Source organism: Haemaphysalis longicornis, unplaced genomic scaffold (assembly GCF_048455015.1).
Source record: "Haemaphysalis longicornis isolate Haplotype H1 unplaced genomic scaffold, Haemaphysalis longicornis Haplotype H1 scaffold_10, whole genome shotgun sequence".
NCBI classification, from domain to species: Eukaryota; Metazoa; Arthropoda; class Arachnida; order Ixodida; family Ixodidae; genus Haemaphysalis; species Haemaphysalis longicornis.
The window spans coordinates 91,007,042-91,025,361 of NW_027526204.1; the positions used below are offsets into that span (position 1 = coordinate 91,007,042).

Sequence of the window (18,320 nt, forward strand, 5' to 3'; positions counted from 1 at the left end):
GGGAAGGTGACGCCCACATATGGTAGTTATTAACCTTACCTGTTCCTGCATCTGGCTCTCCATGCTCCTTCGAGGCTCACATGTGGTGTTGGTTATGTTTCTCCCGTCCTGTTCCTAGCTAAAAGCGCTCGGCACAACGCACGCGCATGGAGCTTTCACATGTGGTGGTTGTTTACATTCTGGAAAGGAATCCCTCAAAATAAAGTGAACACAAAAATGTTTTTGCTCTTGTGTGGTCCTTTTGAGTCCTTCCGTATACCGGAGCGCAGAACGCGCACGTTCAGTCCACCGCAAGAACTCGCATTTGCACGCTGGTCTTCGACGACATGCAACGATGAGCGACTCCGCTGATCGGCAGAAAATTATTTTGGAGAAGTACTTGCAAGGGCTGCATCAAGAAGACGGCTACTGGCATGGCTACTTGAAGTCAAATGATGAGGTTCAGCATTTTGAAAGGTCCTTGGCTACTGTGAACGTTAAGTACTCCGTGCGAACGTCAAAAGATGTCCGCAACTCGCGCAAAGGTAAGCATAATTCATGGACTTGCCTCTGGCCTAGTACTTGCCGCAGTTTAAACTAGGTCCGACGAAACCCAAAATGCAAAGTAGAGTTTCACGCGACGGAGCTTTTACCATTGAATATTTTGGGTTACGTAAAGCCGGCGAGTGGTTCGATTAGCGCCAAAGTATACGTAAGCGGCTGAACGATCACAGTTCGCATCCGCAGACCGCTCCCGCCAGTGCCACTGCATGTTGTAGCTGCTAGGCTGTTCGCACAATCACGACACAACCCCTTCCCGCTGGTAATCAAGCGGCTGTCTTCATTGCCGGGTGCTGACAGCAATTTATCGTGCACGTTAATTGTTCCCGCCAATACAGATAGGCGGCTGATTACACAAGCGGGAAGGGGTTGTGCCGCACTTGCGGGAACGTATGGACACCCTGGCAGACGACAACTGCACTTGCAGGTCCGTTATGCGCATGCGAACTGCATCTATATTCTCGCTCATTTCGCAGCCTTCTACCCTGATAAAGCGCTGATCGACCCGCCGGTCGATGCTCGCGCGACATTATTAAAAAATCGGCGGCTGTCCGTGTATCAGACACGTAATTCACAGTGAATGCATCCACGACCAGCGGAATCCGAAAGTGAAATTAAATTGACGTTCTAAATTAGTAGAGTCGACGCCCTTTGTAATCTAAACTAACTAAACATCCACAGCTGGTCAAACATAATCCTGAGCCCTCCACTAATCCACGCCTCATAGTCTAGCTGTAACTTCAGCACGTTAAACCCTTGGTTAAACTGCACAATCAATTAATCAATCTCGGCAAGAGCTGCCCGCCAAAAGAACTATGCTTTTCTTTTGTGTGTTCAATATAGCAAGAAGTACATGTGCATCCATATAAACAAGTGTTCCAAACTTCGATTTAAAAAATTACATATATATGTAGGTATGTATATAAAATTAGAACGCACATACTGCAGAAAATTTTTATTTAATTGCCAACTGACGTGAAACGCACAGAAGGGTCAGGTTTCAACAATAATTTGTTGATGATGCACAGACGTAAAGCATCAACATACGCATTTTTTTTAATTGTAGCATAGCACGTAACTGTACTTTGGCTCCGTCAGCCGTTAACTTTTTTGTTTTCACTTGACCACATCAACGTCACTTTAATTTCCGTTTCTGGTTCCCTGCCATGGCTCTAAAATTTTTACGGTGGAACATGTCGGACGCAACTCCAATTTCATTTTCAGGTTGTAACTCAAAATATTGGGTTAAAGTTCCCTCAGATGTAACAATTTAATTTTCATTATGGGTCCCTTAAAAACTCCATAGACACGAGCTACGCTTAAATGAAGGGTCTTTCATAACCTTTTCATAAATAATCTAGGGTAAGACTGTTTGAAGGGTAATAATGAGCAAACTGTTTGGCTAATACCATGCACAATTTTCAATGTTAACGTGTCCCCTTTTAGAGACTACACATTATTTGACATATTGGCACTTACTTTTAGATAGCTTTTTTACTTTTAGAGAGCTTAAAATATAATTTATTAGCCTTATCGAAGTACTCGCTCGTTACTTCAAAGTGAGAGGTTGTTTTCTCATAAACCCAAAATGAGGTTTTTAAAAACTATTTTGCTCTTGCTTTTCAGGCAACATGGTTTTCTCTATGATCCACTGTGGCCGTCGAATATCAGTTGACAACATACCATTCCGTGTGGTCAAGCAAACTGCTAAAGTATGCATCTTCGGAGTGGAATACTACAGGAAAACTGAGCAGCAAAAGGACAAGGCATGTATATTACATACTAATGAATGTGAAAATTTCCTGCACCCTCATTTGTGCCGGTTCCACTCAAAGCCTAATTCATACATGGTGAAACAAAACAAGTGAACTCAGTGGCATGACTTTTCGAGTAACAAGTAGTCACAACAAGCCATACCCATGACTGCCTACCAGCTCGCCACCAATCTAAGGCTTGCATGTTCAACTTGGCATAAATGCTTTGCTACTCCAGCGTTGTTCCCACATTCACCCTTTTGTGTGTAAGCTTGGGTTACCGAGGCAGCAAAACGGCAAAACCATGTACAAAATCGGTTCTCTTGTCGCTTGTTGCCGCATGAACAAGGTTAGCAGGCTGCTTTTAAAAGTCAGAGTGGTTTCAACAGGGAAGAGGGAGAGCAGTCGCGTTGGTTTGGACATTTCGGTTCTTTGCATTGGGCTAGTGTAGCAGCAGTTGGCGCAAACGCAAAAGAAAAAAGGACGATATGAATGAGAGTATGTGATTTCACCAAGCTTACCCACTGGTGCACAGGTCACCAGTGATCCACCACACAATGGCAGTGCCCACAATACGCAATACTGGCATACTTATTGGGAAGCAATTGAGCACTAATGCTTTCACATTCACTAAATCGTAGAGTGCTTACGTGTCCAAGTTGCGCTAACGAAAAAGTAAAAAAAAAATCTTTGGGTGCATTGAAGCCTTTGCTCCTTTTTTTTGTGCACTAGGTCACAGGATGCCACACTGAACATATTTGGGTACTGGTTCTTTGCCACATTAGTGCATCACGAATAAAAATATATCTCTCTCTTGAATTTACAGGGCTCAACAGCTACAGACTGGCCTAAAGAAGTCTTCCAGAAGAAGAGAATCCTGCTCCAAGGGACAAAGAAAAAAGGGTGCACAGCAACCCTACATTTCAAGCATGTAGAACTTTATCCCGACTTCAAGGTAATTGTGTGCAATTGTTGGTGTAAAAATTTCATCTGAGGTGTTTCGATCTTTCACACACAACTATCTTTTTTCTCTTTCGATGTTTGCTTTCATAAGTTCGACTTGTCACGGTTACTTGCCCATTGTTTGGATCTGAACAAGGAAAGTTAGATGCAAGCATTTTTATATAACTAATCTCTCAGAATGAGATGTAAAAGCTTGGTTAAGAGCTGCACATACACAGCCTACAAGTAAGTAAATGTCACAGTTTTTTATGAATTATGAGGCGCCTAAAATGTTCACTTCCAAATAATTGCGCATAGTGCAATCATTTGTTCCTTGCTCAATGAATTTTATAGCTTCCTTAAGATGCTAGTTATCAAAGTTTCTTAATGATGTAATTCTCCTAATTGGATCCAGCTGCACAAGAGCTAAAATTTCTCAGCATCTGTTGCATTACATTTCATCACTTGCAACTTGTTCCAGATAACATGTATTATACCCATTTCATACATAACTGTGTTTCATAGCATGTCGTCATAACTGTTTTAAACACCATTTTTTACTGTTATTGCAGTCTAGTTTACACCTTCTATTTGAATGATATGTTGATTTCACTTATTAGTTTTGTTGGTCAGCACGGCTACCTTTACCTCTGCAATAATGTAAATTGCTCTTACAAGTTCTCTGAAAAAAAAAACATTTTGCTGCAGGCTTCTATAGTAATCTGAGAAACTTAACTTCTACTGACTGAATAGTGCTAGCACATTATGTAATCTTTTTTGCATTCATAGCCCAGTGCCCATGAGATGAAAGCCATTGGGATTGATGTATACGATATAATCCATAATGCCTAATTTTCAGGCGGACATACCACAGCGATGCGGCCGAAATAAGGAAGAGAGGCTCAAGTCGGACAAGGCCAGACAGCTGAACGAGGCACTGCAAGCAAAGCAGGCAGTAAGCACTGAATGCAGGGTATACGTTGCAGTTGCTGACTTGGACTCTCATTGCAATCATGGTTTCGATGAAATTGAAGCCTTCAGCCAGGGTGTAAACAAGGACATTGCGGAGAGGATTGAAATGCTTGTGAGGGAAGGAATTACATCTGTGCCAGATGTGAAAAAGTGCCTTTTTTACTATGTGCCTGATGTGCTTTTCTCAGGAAAAGAAAAGCCTGATACCAGTAGCAGGGCATTCTACCCTACAAACAGAGATGTGAGCAACCACATTCAGGCAGTCCTGAGGAGAGACTGCTTCAGCACGATAGACCAAGAGAATGCTGGCGACTTAGTTAAAAAAATCAGCAGCGAGCAACCAGACAGCTTTGTCCTCTACCGCCCATACAGGGCACGCAGCTGCGTAACCAGTACTGAATCGGAGAATGTGGAAGAAGTTGTGGCCAGTGAGTGTGAGGAAACGCTGCTTTTCTGTTTTCAGTCCAAGTTTATGAACACCATGCTCTTAAAGTACGGCAGTGCAGTTGTATGCTTAGATGCAACGCACAAAACGAGTGATTATGCGTTGCCTTTGTTTCTTCTGGTTGTCAAGACGCCATCAGGGTACGCAGCTGCTGGCACTTTTATAGTGCAGTTTGAAACATCTTTCTGCATTGGTGAAGCCCTGAACATTTTCAAACAGTGGGGCAACAACTTTTCCCCACAGTACTGGATGGTGGACTATAGCAATGCAGAAATCAGTGCCATCCGGCAGGTGTTTGTGAACAGCAGGGTAACGATCTGTGATTTTCACAGAATACAGGCATGGCAAAGGTGGCTCCGAAGAAAAGAAAATAACATTTTTCATCCAGAGCATGCCCGGCAGCTAATGAAACGCCTGGGCAGTGCTTTAAATGAGGGCGAGTTTGAGAAGGCACTTAAAGACCTTGTCAGCTCAGAGTACTGGAACAACGAAAAATTTCGCAGCTACTTTGAAACGGTGTGGCTAGGTGTGAAGGAGCTGTGGGTAATGTTTCATAGACTTGAATTTGACGTTGTTCAAACGAAAAATAACGGCATTGAAGCCCAAAACAGGGTGCTCAAAGCCCACTATGTCAAAAGTGCGAGTGGAAAGCGGTCACTGACGTCTCTGATCGCAGCAGTTGTTTGTGGCTACCTTCCTGACAACGAGAAAAAGTTCCACGAGTCGACAATGAGGCCGTCATCACTGTACAGACAGTACGACGACGCTGTCCCCGCATTTCTTCACAACCGGCCCCACAGCTTTATTAGGCACATGCTCAGGCGGCTTGTAAATGCAGAGGAGTATACACGCTCTGACATTAGGGAACTGCCTACTGAAGGTGCGTTTGCTGTTCAGTCGGAAAGAGACGACGATGAAGCGCACACAGTTGAGTTCTGCAAGCCTCTATGCACTTGCCCTGACTTTGCCAAGCACAAATACCCATGGAAGCACTTCTGTGCTGCTTTTAAGCACATTAGTGGGTGGTCGTTTGCATCTCTCCCAGATAGTTACCGTAATCGGCCTGAAATTACTTTGGGCAGCTGTCCACCATCAGATACATCCTCTGATGTTCTTGATCTCGTAGAGCTGCCTGTTTTTGAGGCCCCTCAGCAGGCTCTGCATTCCGAGAGAGAAGCTCTAGGAAATCCGGCAGCATCAGTGCTGCGAAAAGCCATAGCTGAAGAATGGGAAAAGTGCAGCTCCCTTCTTCATTACTGTCATGACGTTGATGCACTGTTGGACACCAAGAAAATGGTTGAATCAGCGTTTCGTAGGTTAGCTGAATGTGTGCCACACAGTTCAGGTCTTCAAATTCGAGGCTCACCAACGAAAGGATGCTCATCTTTGAAACCCCTTCCAAAGCGGAAACGCCTATAGTGCACTATCCTTTTACTTTAGGCTAGCTGACTTGCGAGTGGTGTATGAACTCTTTCCAAGTTGTCCACAAAATGCTTTGCACTCAAAAGGCCATGAAAGCAAAATACAAGTTGTGAAAGATTTGGTGTTTTACAGTGCCTCAAGCACTTGTCAGGCAGCAAACAATGCCTTATTCACTGAGAAATTAAACAATTTAAGTCTAAATTTTCTCCCGGTGCATTGCGTGTTTCGCGACATCAGCGATGCATATTTAGGGTAGGTTCCTAAAACAAAAGTGTGTGTTGACTAAGCTTGCTGCAAACGGCGAGACGTGTCATTTGTTGTCTTTATTTACCGTCCACGTTCCCATGTGGCACAATGATACCGCGCAAAGACAGCTGTCCACACTCGCTTTGTTTTTGACCGGATGTGTATTTTTGTACAGTTCATAGTAATCGTACAGTTTTGTACAGTTTTGTACAGTTCTGGCTTATTTTTGTACAGTTCATAGTAATCGTTTCGTGAAACACTGGTTATGCTCGGCAAACAGAGTTACGTAAGTGGCAATGTAGCTTATGCCAGATAACAGGGTCGTGTCAGACAAGCCCATTGTGCTCGATGGCTCCGCAGCTTCGGCCAGCATTGTGCGTACCGTTAGCACTGGTGCTTTTAAGTTTATGTTTGTAGCTTTCATTGTTTATTTTATCATTCTTACCGCTATAAAACGAATATGCACCAAATTTATATGCAAATATCTCATTTTACAAGCTTACGACCCCTGTTGAATTTGTGTTGCACTTTGTCGGCACCAGCCAATCGCAACAAGCTGCTCATAATGCATCATACAGTGCGAAAAAGTAGCTAGGGTGTTGCATGCCTTTTCTGTTTTGCTTATTTGAGTGAAGCTTGCGCCTAAAGTGGTATCAGGGTTATTGTAATGAGGCACTTTTCCAAATAAATCAAATTTGCATTTTGTCTTCATGGCTTCTTTAATGTTACATTTACACTGAAATTTTGACACAGATATCCCGGGAGTGTGTTTTTTGCTGAACTGAACTCCCTGTTCTAAGGACAGTGAAGAGAGGCTTGCATGATATGTTCGTGCTCACTTGAATTCAAAAATGTTCCTTCGGCGGGCTGTGTCATCAATTGATATGTATGTTGTTTTGGCGTCATTACTGTATCTATGCCACATGCTAGTTTTTCAACTGCTATAACATTAAAAGGGTCACTTGAGAGAAATTAAATTCATCAACAAAGTACTGGTCTGTAGTATATGCTTAGCAGTCCTCAAATAATAGATATTTGTGTAATGTACATGCTTTCTTCAAGTTTATCAGAGGGGTGTTGCCTCCACGTGTGGCATACATGTAAGCTATACATGCTAATGTATTAGAATTTACCTGACTTCGTGCCTTTTGTATTTTGAGAACCAACTCTTTTCTTTACTGTGTTTTTCTTTTCTTTACTGTGACCATGGAACAATTTTTGTGGAGGCTTTGTGCAATGCCCGCGAGTTTTAATTTCACAGAGGTGCAGTGTCCTAGTATCTGTACAGCGAAGTGCAAGTGGTCTTGTGTTCTTTGATTTTTATTTTATTACTCCACATAGGATTGTTTACCTGTGTATATATTAGTCTGTCTTTCGGTGTTATTTAACTTTGAATATGTTTGTACACCCACATGTACCTGAGGCCTGCTCTCAAATAAGTTGGTGTCTGCTCAACTATCCTGTATCACAGATCTGTAGCATTGCTGAGTGCAGTTAGGTGGCTTATAAGCTACAGCTTAGACAGTCATTACCATTTGAATGCTTCACACTGTTAAGGCAGAATTACAGGTACAAACAAGCAGTCAGTCATATCACCAATAAACTACCTACCTGCAAGATATTGCAGTTTTTGTAGTAAAATATTCTTCGGTTTTTCTCGTGTTTGAAGTGTACTTATTGAATTGTAATTTTACTTTCGCAGTTAATGGCCTTTTTGCACATGTGCTGGTTTTATATTTTATATATTTTGTTTTACCAGCAGTTTCTCCAAAGCATGTGGGAAATGCTTGCTGTCATTCTAACTCTGCCTGATTAATGTAAAGTTGTGATGTACAGCAGTGGCAATTAAACATTCCAACTGTATACGCCATAATGCAAGCATAATGTTTGCTACAAAATTTCGTTACAGCAAGGCTCTTTCAGTTGTTGCTGACCCGCAAAAAAAAAATGTAAAGTTCCTTTCAGGCTTCGGTAACGGTTGCGACTAAGGTTAGTGCAGTAGAAGTATGGCAGTTTCACAATTAATATGTAAAATTGGTTGCGAACTAGGAATACTCTTACTAACACTGCGAAACTACGCAACTCATTACATTAACTTTGTTTTAGTGCGGCTTGAAATAAAATTGGAGAACAAAGAGCAGAATGCACATGGACACTTCAATCCCCAGAGGAGGATATATATCAAAAGGCGGGGGTAAGCGCAAAAGAGTTTAAGCGGAGGTTGTTCTGATAACATGCCTGAATTATAGCAGCCCTAAAAGGGCACTTGTAAAGTGGCCATTTAGTGCAGTGTAATTGCTGTATTTTTGTAAATCGGAAATTCGAAGCTGTTACTAGCTACAGAACCTACTTTTTGTCGTTGATAAAGCTAGGTTATGACGTCCTAGTAATTGGCAGAAGTCTAGCCTTTATGCTGGAATAGAATAAGTGCACGGGAGAGGAATGAAGTAAACAAGCGTCCTGCTGTCAACATGGTCTCCGTACCCTTTCACCACCTCCGGTGCCATCTTTCGTCCCCGCAACGCGCAGCATGTTACGCGAGTACCAGCTCCGTTGAGCGAAACAACCTCCCTCGGGCGCTAACCGAACGCCAAAGCGATCGTAACTGCTAGCGCAACCGCGCGTTGCTTGCAGCGGCTACCTGCAACAATTGCTGCCATGCAAGCATCGCACTTCACCGCCGAGTGCGCTGACATGAAGGGCGACAGCACAAATTAATCGGTACATTTGACACGACACACCCTCCACTCGACCACATCTCAATTGCACATTTACCGCAAAAGCCGAGTGTGGTAAGACGTCGAGCTCTACGCTCCGATGCACACAATCGAACCTCACGTCGCCACATCACAGCACGGCGTTTGTTCGTGTGGTGATCTCTGGCACGTTGTTGCATGTCATTACTGATGGCAACGTGACTTGTAGGATAGGTAGTGCAGAACTAGTGGTGGCAAACTTCGTCCTCGATTCTTCACGAGACGGATCGGTGTCGTCGAGGTCACCGTTTCGCCAACGAGGGCTCAGCACGCCGGCTTCACCCGTGAGCTCCCAGCACAGCACACAACGAGAATTCGAGCGTTTCCAGATTGACGCTGCACTTGGTTTAAATAACCGGCCTTGACAACGTAACACGCGGATAGCATCGACGTTTAAAGGTAGACAATGGGGCCCCAAACGCCGACCCGCCGCATAGGTCGGCAAAACAGAAAGAACTCACTCAAACTCAATCACATATTTTTTTATTTACGCTGTACTCAATCAAACTCAGACTCAAAAAGTTCATCTGTTCACAAAATCACTCGTACTCACTCATCAAATACTCATATGTAATCGTACTCACTTGAACTCAAACTCATTTGTCCTCACGAGTATTTGTACTCAATCTGAACTCATGAGTACTAATGAGTACTCGCTCTGTACTCATGAGTACTCAATCTGTACTCATGAGTACTCAATGAGTACTACTCATGAGTACTACTCTTCTGCACTCACGAGTACTACTCATTCTGCACACAGGAGTATTACTCATTCTGCACTCATGAGTACTACTCATTCTGCACTCATGAGTACTCAATCAGTACTCATGAGTACTCAATTTGTATTACTCACTAATAATCAACTCATCTGCACTGCTAGCTAGATCGTAGCTCGAATGAAAGACTAAGTAGAAAAAATAAATTGTTTAATTGATTAGAAAAACACAGGTTACATATAAATCAGGACAGACGAAGGAAACGTCTGACGCAGTGCACTGTCGTTGGGCGACTTACTGTGCGAAGGCAAGTACACTGTACATGTGAGAAAGCGAAACGGAACGTAAGCACTCGCGTTGCGCCTGGCGTCACGTCTTGTTCTCAGGCCGGGTCGGGCTCAGGGGAGCTCGGGGCTTGTCGGTGCGGCCGTGGCCGTAAACTGCGTTTTTCTGCGTGTCTTCGGGTGGCAGCTTTTGCCGTCTGTTTTCGTTTCCGGGCGCGCTGATACGTATCCTAATCGTGCTATGAATCCGAAATGCGCCCGCCCCCAGGCACAATGAAGCGTTCGCGTAGATTGACGTCCGTTCGTATCCAGATCACTGTCCGCTTGTTCACAGCATAGGTCGGCAAAACAGAAAGAACTCACTCCAACTCAATCACAATTTTTTTCATTCACGCTGTACTCAATCAAACTCAGACTCAAAAAGCTCGTCTGTTCACAAAATCACTCGTACTCACTCATCAAATACTCATTTGTAATCATACTCACTTGTACTCAAACTCATTTGTCCTCACGAGTATTCGTACTCAATCTGTACTCATGAGTACTCACTCTGTACTCATGAGTACTCAATCTGTACTCATGAGTACTCAATCTTCTGTACTCATGAGTACTACTCATTCTGCAATCATGACTACTACTCATTCTGCAATCGTGAGTACTACTCATTCTGCACTCATGAGTTCTCAATCTGTACTCATGAGTACTCAATTTGTATTACTCACGAATAATCAACTTATCTGCACTGTTAGCTAGGTCGTATCTCGAATGAAAGACTAAATAGAAAAAATATAAAATGTTTAAGTGATAAGAAAAACACAGGATCAGGCTCAGGGGAGCTCGGGGCTTGTCGGTGCGGCCGTTGCCGTAAACTGCGGTTTTGTGCGTGTCTTCGGGTGGCAGCTTTTGTCATCCGTTTTCGTTTTCGGGCGCGCTGATACTCTCCTAATCGTGCTAGAAATCAGAATTGTGCCTGCCCCCAGGCACAATGAAGCGTTTCCGTAGATTAACGTCCGTTCGTATCCAGATCACTGTCCGTTTATTCACAGATGCTCGATGCTGGCGTTTGTTTTTTGTTGTTCCGGATACTAGAAACTTCGTTAAGAGGGTGTTCGTCTCGTTGAGCTTCGGTGAATTTCAAATCTGCTTTCTTTTATTGTGTGTGTGCCGTGGGATTCACTTCGTCAGACCTGAACTTGACAGTGTTTACGGCGTTGCGTTAGTCGCGCCGCTTCCGTCGGCGATTGTGTTCGTGTAGCTCGTCGCGTCCTTGATGCATGTGGGGGCGTAAACGTCCGGTTTGTCCGGTGGCGAGCTGCGCTGTTTAGGGATGGCATAGTTCGGCGTGTTGAGGACGTTGCTTGAATTGACGTGTGCGTTGCGTATGATGCGGGAGCCGATTGGCTTTTCGTTTAGTGTGCGGTAGCGTGGCGTTTTCGTAGGGTGGCATGGCTGATCGGTCAAAGTCTTTGCGGCTCCGTGCTCGCAGTTGCCGTGGTTGTTTCGGAAGTGAAACCGTTGTGGTGGGGAAGCGGGCGTAGTTCGTGCCGTCCGTTCGGTCCCACATTCCTTGGCGTCGCAAGCGTGACTTCACTGTTAGGGCATTCGATGCCTTCGTCTGGATCGGGTTCATTCGTTGTCGTTTTTGCTGTGTCCGTGTCGTCGCTCAAGCCCTTGTCTTTTGCCGGTTGTTTCGAGAATGCTATAATCGCTATCTCTCCCATACAAGCAGGCTCCGTTCGTCCCGAGTCCGCTTGATCGCGGTTGCGTCCTCTTGTACGAAATGGTGTTTATCGTGTGTGTCTCGGTAGGAGCGCGGATGCCGGGGATCTTGTTCGTTCTGGCTCGGACATGCCGCATGCGCTGGCCGTGTCGTTGCTCGTTGACGGACCTACCTGCACGAGTGTTATGTCATTCGTCCGCTGGACTCGGGCTGGAGCAGCGGGTGTCGGAGAGCTCGTACGTTCCGGTAGGGTTGAACCGCGTGCGCTGGGTCTTTTGTTGCTTGTGGCCACGTGATTTCTGAGGTAACATTCGCTGGCCAAGTCGGGATAGCAGCAGCGCAAGCGGAGGATGTCGCGAATAGCAGTTTTTTCCGTGTGTGCTGGCTTGGCGGCGTTCCGTGCGCTGTGCATTTCGTTCGCCGTGGTCAGCTCGACTGGTTCAAGTTGGATTTCGTTCGTCACCTCTGGTGCGTTTCGTGCGCTGTGCGTCTCCTTTTATCTAGGAAACTCCCCTATAATTGGTGTGCGGTCGTTCGGCATGTATGGTGCATTTCGGGCGCCGTGCGTCTTGCTCGCTTGTCGGGGCCATATCTAAAAATCCGGATGCGATGTCGTTGGTTGCGTGGACCGGCGCCGGGACAGCACGAAAGAGCAACGGGCGACACTGCAATATCTCGCGCTACGGAGCGCGAAGTTGCAAGTTTCACGGCGCAACCGCCACAAGTACTCCCTCCCTGATGTGTTTACCTCTTGGCTAAGGCTTGCGTGTTCGCTGTTCCACACGGCGGACCAAAACGATTGTTTGGACCGCGGTCCGCGCATCACGTGATAGGACGTCACCAGTTCGCGCGGACCGCCGTTGGACCGCGCAGGACCGCGGCCTTCGCGGTCCAAATATTCGCCGAGGCTTTTCGGTCCGCAGTCTCGACGGCGGACCGCGACATCAATCAGCGTGGTCTGACAGCGGCCGCGTCGCGTGGGCGGAGCCGCATCCAGTTGCGCCAATAGAGAACAGCGCGGGCAGCGCGGCTGTTTCGAAGCGCTCGAAGGAGCCTGTCAATCACCCGCGGTTGGATAAGCGACGGGCTAGGCTTACAATCGCGACGCATACTTCATTCGCGCTTTTTCTTGCGAGTCCTATGACTCTTACTAGTGCGATGTTAGCTATGATTATCACTTTGTTTCACGCATGTGGACCTCAATTTAGGGAAGAGGTCGGTTCCAGCTAGCGGTGACGAGCCGTATGCAGCCCGGATCGTCCCACCGTCGCCGCTCGTCGTGTCGCCTTCATGCGAATGACGGCGGCGGCTGCGTGAGCACGCCCGCCCGGCTTGCATGCGGGTGGCCGTTATTGCGGGGATGAAAGGTTTCGTGCAGGCTTGTGCGTTACAACATGTTGTCGCGGCCAAACGGCGCCTATGTTCAACCTTCTGGCTTGTGAGTTCAGACGGTCGGCCATTCGCGGTCCGCTCAGCCGGCCCGCCGTGTGGATGCGCTCTGCTTTGGATCGGACCGCGGCGGACCCTGACGTCTCATCACGTGACCGATTGGACCGCGGACTCGGTCCGTCGTGTTTATCGGGACGCAGGGAAAGGCGTCAGGGTGGCGCGTCGCTTCTTTCTTTCTCTCCAGGGGTGCTATCACGGTGCCAGGAGAGGAGCTGAGGGCAACAGGCAATGGGATGCCTCTCATTGGTCGATGGCGTGGGTTAACCGAGGTCAGCAAAACAAACAAACAAAAAAGCGGATTTTTCGCCGCCTTGTGCTGCCGGTTGCACACTCTTTTTACTTTCACGCTTGCGCTCCCGGTGCCGGCGCGCCAGCGAGGCGGCTCAGCGAAGAGGGGAAAAAAATCGCCCTTCAGATGTATCGCCCTTCAAAATCGCCCTTCAGTGCAGGTCGGGACACCAAAACCGACTGGTTATTCTGGTAGGCTCGTTGGGGATCGGTGACTACCTTACGAACCCCTGTTAGAGTGAGAGCCAAGGCGATGGCTGCCTTTTCTGCTGGCGTCATTTCTTCGGTCTCTAGTGAGGCACCCGCAAGAAGGTTGGCTCCGGAAGTAGCCTCAATGATGGCGTACTGCTGGCCTCGATGTTGGGAGGCGCATGTGTAGATAACTACATGATGCCCACCGAGGCTGGTGTTGAGCCCTTGAGCCCGTGCTTGTCGGCGACCCTCGTCGTGTGAGGGGTTTATATTTCAAAGCAAAGGGAGCATATTTAGTTCTTGTCGCCAAACGTCCAGGAGTATATCAAGCCGATTGGCATTCTGTGCTGCCCAGCTAATCTGGAGAAGGATGCTGCGACCCGCCACAGTTTTGCTCATTCGGTGCTTCTGCACACAAAGATGGCCCTCTAACCGCTCTTCCACCGTGTTGTAGAGCCCCGTGCTGAGCATCCTTTCGGTGGACGCACTCATGGGAAGACCAATGGCTTGCTCAACCGCATTTCTAATCATTATATAAAGCATCTTAAATCCTCCTTGCCGAGAAGAAGTGATTCGCAAGAGGACAAAAGATTGAAGTAATCGAAAGGTATCAGATTCCTTGAGGCCTGGCTTCTTGGTGTCAACTTGCCTGATCATGTGTATGATTTTATTGATAGTGTGTTTGAGGGAGGCACTGCAAGGATCTGTCACTCTTGGTGTTGGTCTGAAGATGTAGGCGCAGGATCTCGATGCTTGGGCTTGGAGTGATGGCCTGGCCATCAAGGAGTATTTCAATGTGTTCCTTGAGGTGTCGTTTGTCGTGAGGGCGGACGACAAGAAGCTGATAATTTTTACGTGTGTACTGGAAACCACAGGCTTTAGCACACAGGCGTACTAGAAGTGAGATGCCATAGGTTGGTGTGAGCTTCCTTTAATCGCTGTCGCGTGGCATTCAGCGAGAATGGAGGGGTTAAACCCGTAGATGTGCTCGCTGAGTGCACCCCTTTTCTTCCCTATCTCCGCATGGGCTCATAGCTAAATTGGTAAGATAACGGGCTTTTGCTTTGTTACCCGGTTAGTTCCAGGTTCGATTCCTGGCGGTGAAGTAAATTCTTTTAAAGCAAAGCTTTCCACATCTACCCCCCAAGGGTTCTTTCGCGACCGTTGGTGTCACCAGAAAACTCTCGCGAAGAAATAAAAGAATTTACTGCACAGCCTGGAATCGAACCTGGAACTAACAGAGCAAGAAAGCAAGAGCCCGCTGTCTTACCGATTAAGCTACGAGCCCACGCAAAGTCGAGGAAGACAAGTGGTGCACTCTCCAAGGACATCTAGGGGTATGACCCCTGCATTCTTGCTAAATGCCACGCGAAAGCGAATAAAGGAAGCTCACACAAACCCATGGCATCTCACTTCTAGTACGCCAATGGGCCTGTGGCTTCCAGTGTTCACGTAAAACTCTAAGCTCCTTGTCGTCCCCCTTCACGCCAATCGATACGTCAAGGAAGACATTCAAATACTCCTTGATGGCCAGGCCATCACTCCAAGCCCCAGCATCAAGATACTGGGCCTTCATCTTGAGGCCAACACCCAGAGTGACGTATCCCTGCAGCGCCTCAAACACACCATCAATAAATCATACACATGATCAGGCGAGTTGCGACCAAGAAGTGAGGCCTCAAGGAATCCCATACCGTTCGATTAGTTCAAGCTTTTGTCCTCTCGAGAATCACTTACGCCAACCTCTTGTCTTCTCGGCAAGGAGGGCGTAAACATGCCTTATATAATGATTAGAAAGGCGGTTGAGCAAGCCATTGGTCTTCCAATGAGTGCGCCTACAGATACTGCTTAGGACGGGGTTCTACAAAATGGTGGAAGAACTGATAGAGGGCCATCTTTCTATCCAGAAGCTCCGAATGAGCAGAACTGCGTCGGGTCACCTTATCTTTCACGAGGTTCGCTGGGCAACACAGAATGTCACTTGCCTTGATGTACGCCTGGACTTTTGGTGTCATGAAACAAAGATACTCCCTTTGCTTAGAAATATGAACCCATCAGACTACGCGGTTCGCCGACAATCACGGGGTCAAGCGCTCAACACCACCCTCGTTGGGGATCATGCATTTAGCTACACAGACGCCTCTCAACATCTAGGGCAGCAGTACGCCATCATCATGGCTACTTTCAGAACCAACCTTCTTGCTTGTGCCTCACTCAAGACCGAAGACATGACGGCAGCAGAATAGGCAGCCATCGCCTTGGCTCTCATTCAACCATGGGTTCGTAGGGTAGTCACCTATTCCCAACAAGCCTACCGGAATTACCTGTCGAGTTTGGTATCCCGACCCGCACTGAGTGTGCTAAAAACACATCCCAAATGTTTCCATTTAGCTCATCTGGACACCCGCTCATGCTTCCATGGAAGGCGAAGATAACTTCCACCAAGACGTTCTTTTAGCCCCCCTACTATGAACCTGCATGATGACAGTCTCCCGGTTGTCCTGTTCAGGGACGTAACCCTACATTATCGCCTTCTGAGACAGCCCCTACCTTCGCCTTAACCTGACCTTTCCATAGAACAACCTACCCTACGGCTCACACAATCCGGCTCCTTGCCACACCCGACGCGTCTTCACTTAATGCAACCGAATCGCTACGACACTGAATGTAAACTTTGCTCAGAAGTAGGAACACTCTGTCACATAATCGGGCCGAGCGACTTTACCCCTGAGCACCCTCCTTTCTTCAAGTCAACTACCGAACAGGAGCCATGGGAGATGCTGCTGTCCAGCCCCTCTCTGCCTACCCACCTTCAGCTGGTAGAAAGAGCACAGGTGGCACGAACTGAATATGGGCTGCAGTTAAGGAGAAACCACTTCCCTGGACCAAACTCTGGGCCATTAAAAAATCTGAATAGAAGTATTTCCTCCTTCTGCATTTCCTACTCCTCCTCCTGTTCCTGCTCCGTCTCTGCCGCTGATCTCGTCGCCTCCGTTCGCGATGGCAAAGATGAAGTGAGATCGTCTAACGCCGGGATTGAGCATTAATTTCGTAAAAGAAGTTTCCACTCATGTGCTATACCCATACAACTCAACCAACCACCGTTCATGCTTCATGCATTATTTTAACCTTACCAAGAATATCTGTTTGAAGGAGTAGAGAGTAGAGGGTATGCTAAGTGAATTTCACTTCTCTCTGGTTTCAATATTTCTAGAGCGAAGTGAGTGAATTATGTACGCGGCATTGGTAACCATTGTTGGTGCCGTTTACAGCTTTTCTTTCCAAACACATTCACAGAGTGGATTGGGCTTAATTTTTTATTTGTTCGCGGGAGTTTTCTGGTGACACCAACGGTCGCGAAAGAACCCTTGGGGGGTAGAGGTAAAAAGCTTTGCTTTAAAACCACCCACAAAATGGTTCCATTCAGCTCATCTGGACACCCGCTAACGCTTCCATAGGGCGCAACGAATACGACCACCCAGCCTGCACTTTTACCCCCCCCCCATCCTATGGAGCTGGACGAGGACACCCACCCACTTCTCTCGTTCAGGGACATAACCCAGCATTATCGCCTTCTGAGACAGACCCTACCTTCGCCTTACCCTGACCTCTCCACAGAAAAACAAACTAGCCTACGGCACGTACAATCCGGCTCCTTCCCACACCCTAAGCGCCTTCACTTAATGAAACCCAATCGCTACGACGCTGAATGTAAATTTTGCTCTGAAGTAGGAACACTCTGCCACATAATCGGGGTGTGCGACGTTAGCCCTGAGCACCCTCCTCTCTTTCCGTCAACCACCGAACAAGAGCAATGTGAGATGCTGCTGTCCAGCCCCTCGCTGCCTACGCAGTTTCAGCTGGTGGGCAGAGCACAGTCGGCGCGGACTTAATATGCGCTACAGTGAAGAAGGAACCACCCTCCTGGGCGGCACTCTGTGCCGTTCAGAAATCTGAATTTAAGTATTTACTCATGATCTCCCTCCTCTCTTGCTTTTCCCCCATCTCTGCAGCCGATCTCATCGCCTCCGTCCGCGAAGGCAGAGACTGAGAAGTGAGATCGTCTAACACCGGGTTTGAGCTATAATTTAGTATAAAAAGAGTTTCTAGTCATGTGCTACACCAAACTGAACCAACCACCGTTCGTGCATTGTGCATTAATTTAACCTTACCAAGAATATCTCTCACAGTAATAGAGGGTGTGATTAGGTGCATTCCACTTCTCTCTGGTTTCACTATATGTAGAGCGACGTGAGTGAATTTAAGTGACGTCGCATGGGTAATCGTTGGGGGTGTCGTTTACAGCTTTGCTTTCCAACCACATTCACAGTGTGGATTGGCGCTAATTTTTTTTTCTTACTTTCATTACGTACAGTTCCCGTAATAGCTCGAAAGCACGGCAACGTTTTAATCGTTGTGTGCTCCACTGTACATATAAATAATGCACTGTCGACGCCCGTAGCGTCAGAAAGCGCACGGCTGTTAGCCAAGCATGTATGGCTACGGTTCCGTGTATAAATCATGTCTGTAAATAAGAACTTCCGAGACTCCATGTGTCTTCGAAGCGCGCGGGGTTGTAGCCTGAGACTTTCAC

The 18,320-nt window shown here is 46.9% G+C and overlaps 1 protein-coding gene across 1 annotated transcript; it reads left to right on the top strand.

The window, feature by feature from the left end:
* Positions 1-334: 334 nt before the first annotated feature.
* Positions 335-3,288, top strand: LOC144159935 (uncharacterized). Its single transcript, XM_077691584.1, has 3 exons — positions 335-524; positions 2,167-2,306; positions 3,121-3,288. Exons 1-3 carry the CDS (start codon positions 335-337, stop codon positions 3,286-3,288), a joined length of 498 nt encoding a protein of 165 aa, XP_077547710.1.
* The last annotated feature ends 15,032 nt before the right edge of the window (positions 3,289-18,320 follow it).

Coding starts and splice junctions, on each gene's coding strand:
- LOC144159935 (XM_077691584.1), top strand. CDS start 335: ATGAGCGACTCCGCTGATCGGCAGAAAATTATTTTGGAGAAGTACTTG. Junction 525..2,166: donor TGTCCGCAACTCGCGCAAAG/GTAAGCATAATT, acceptor CTTGCTTTTCAG/GCAACATGGTTTTCTCTATG. Junction 2,307..3,120: donor CTGAGCAGCAAAAGGACAAG/GCATGTATATTA, acceptor TTGAATTTACAG/GGCTCAACAGCTACAGACTG.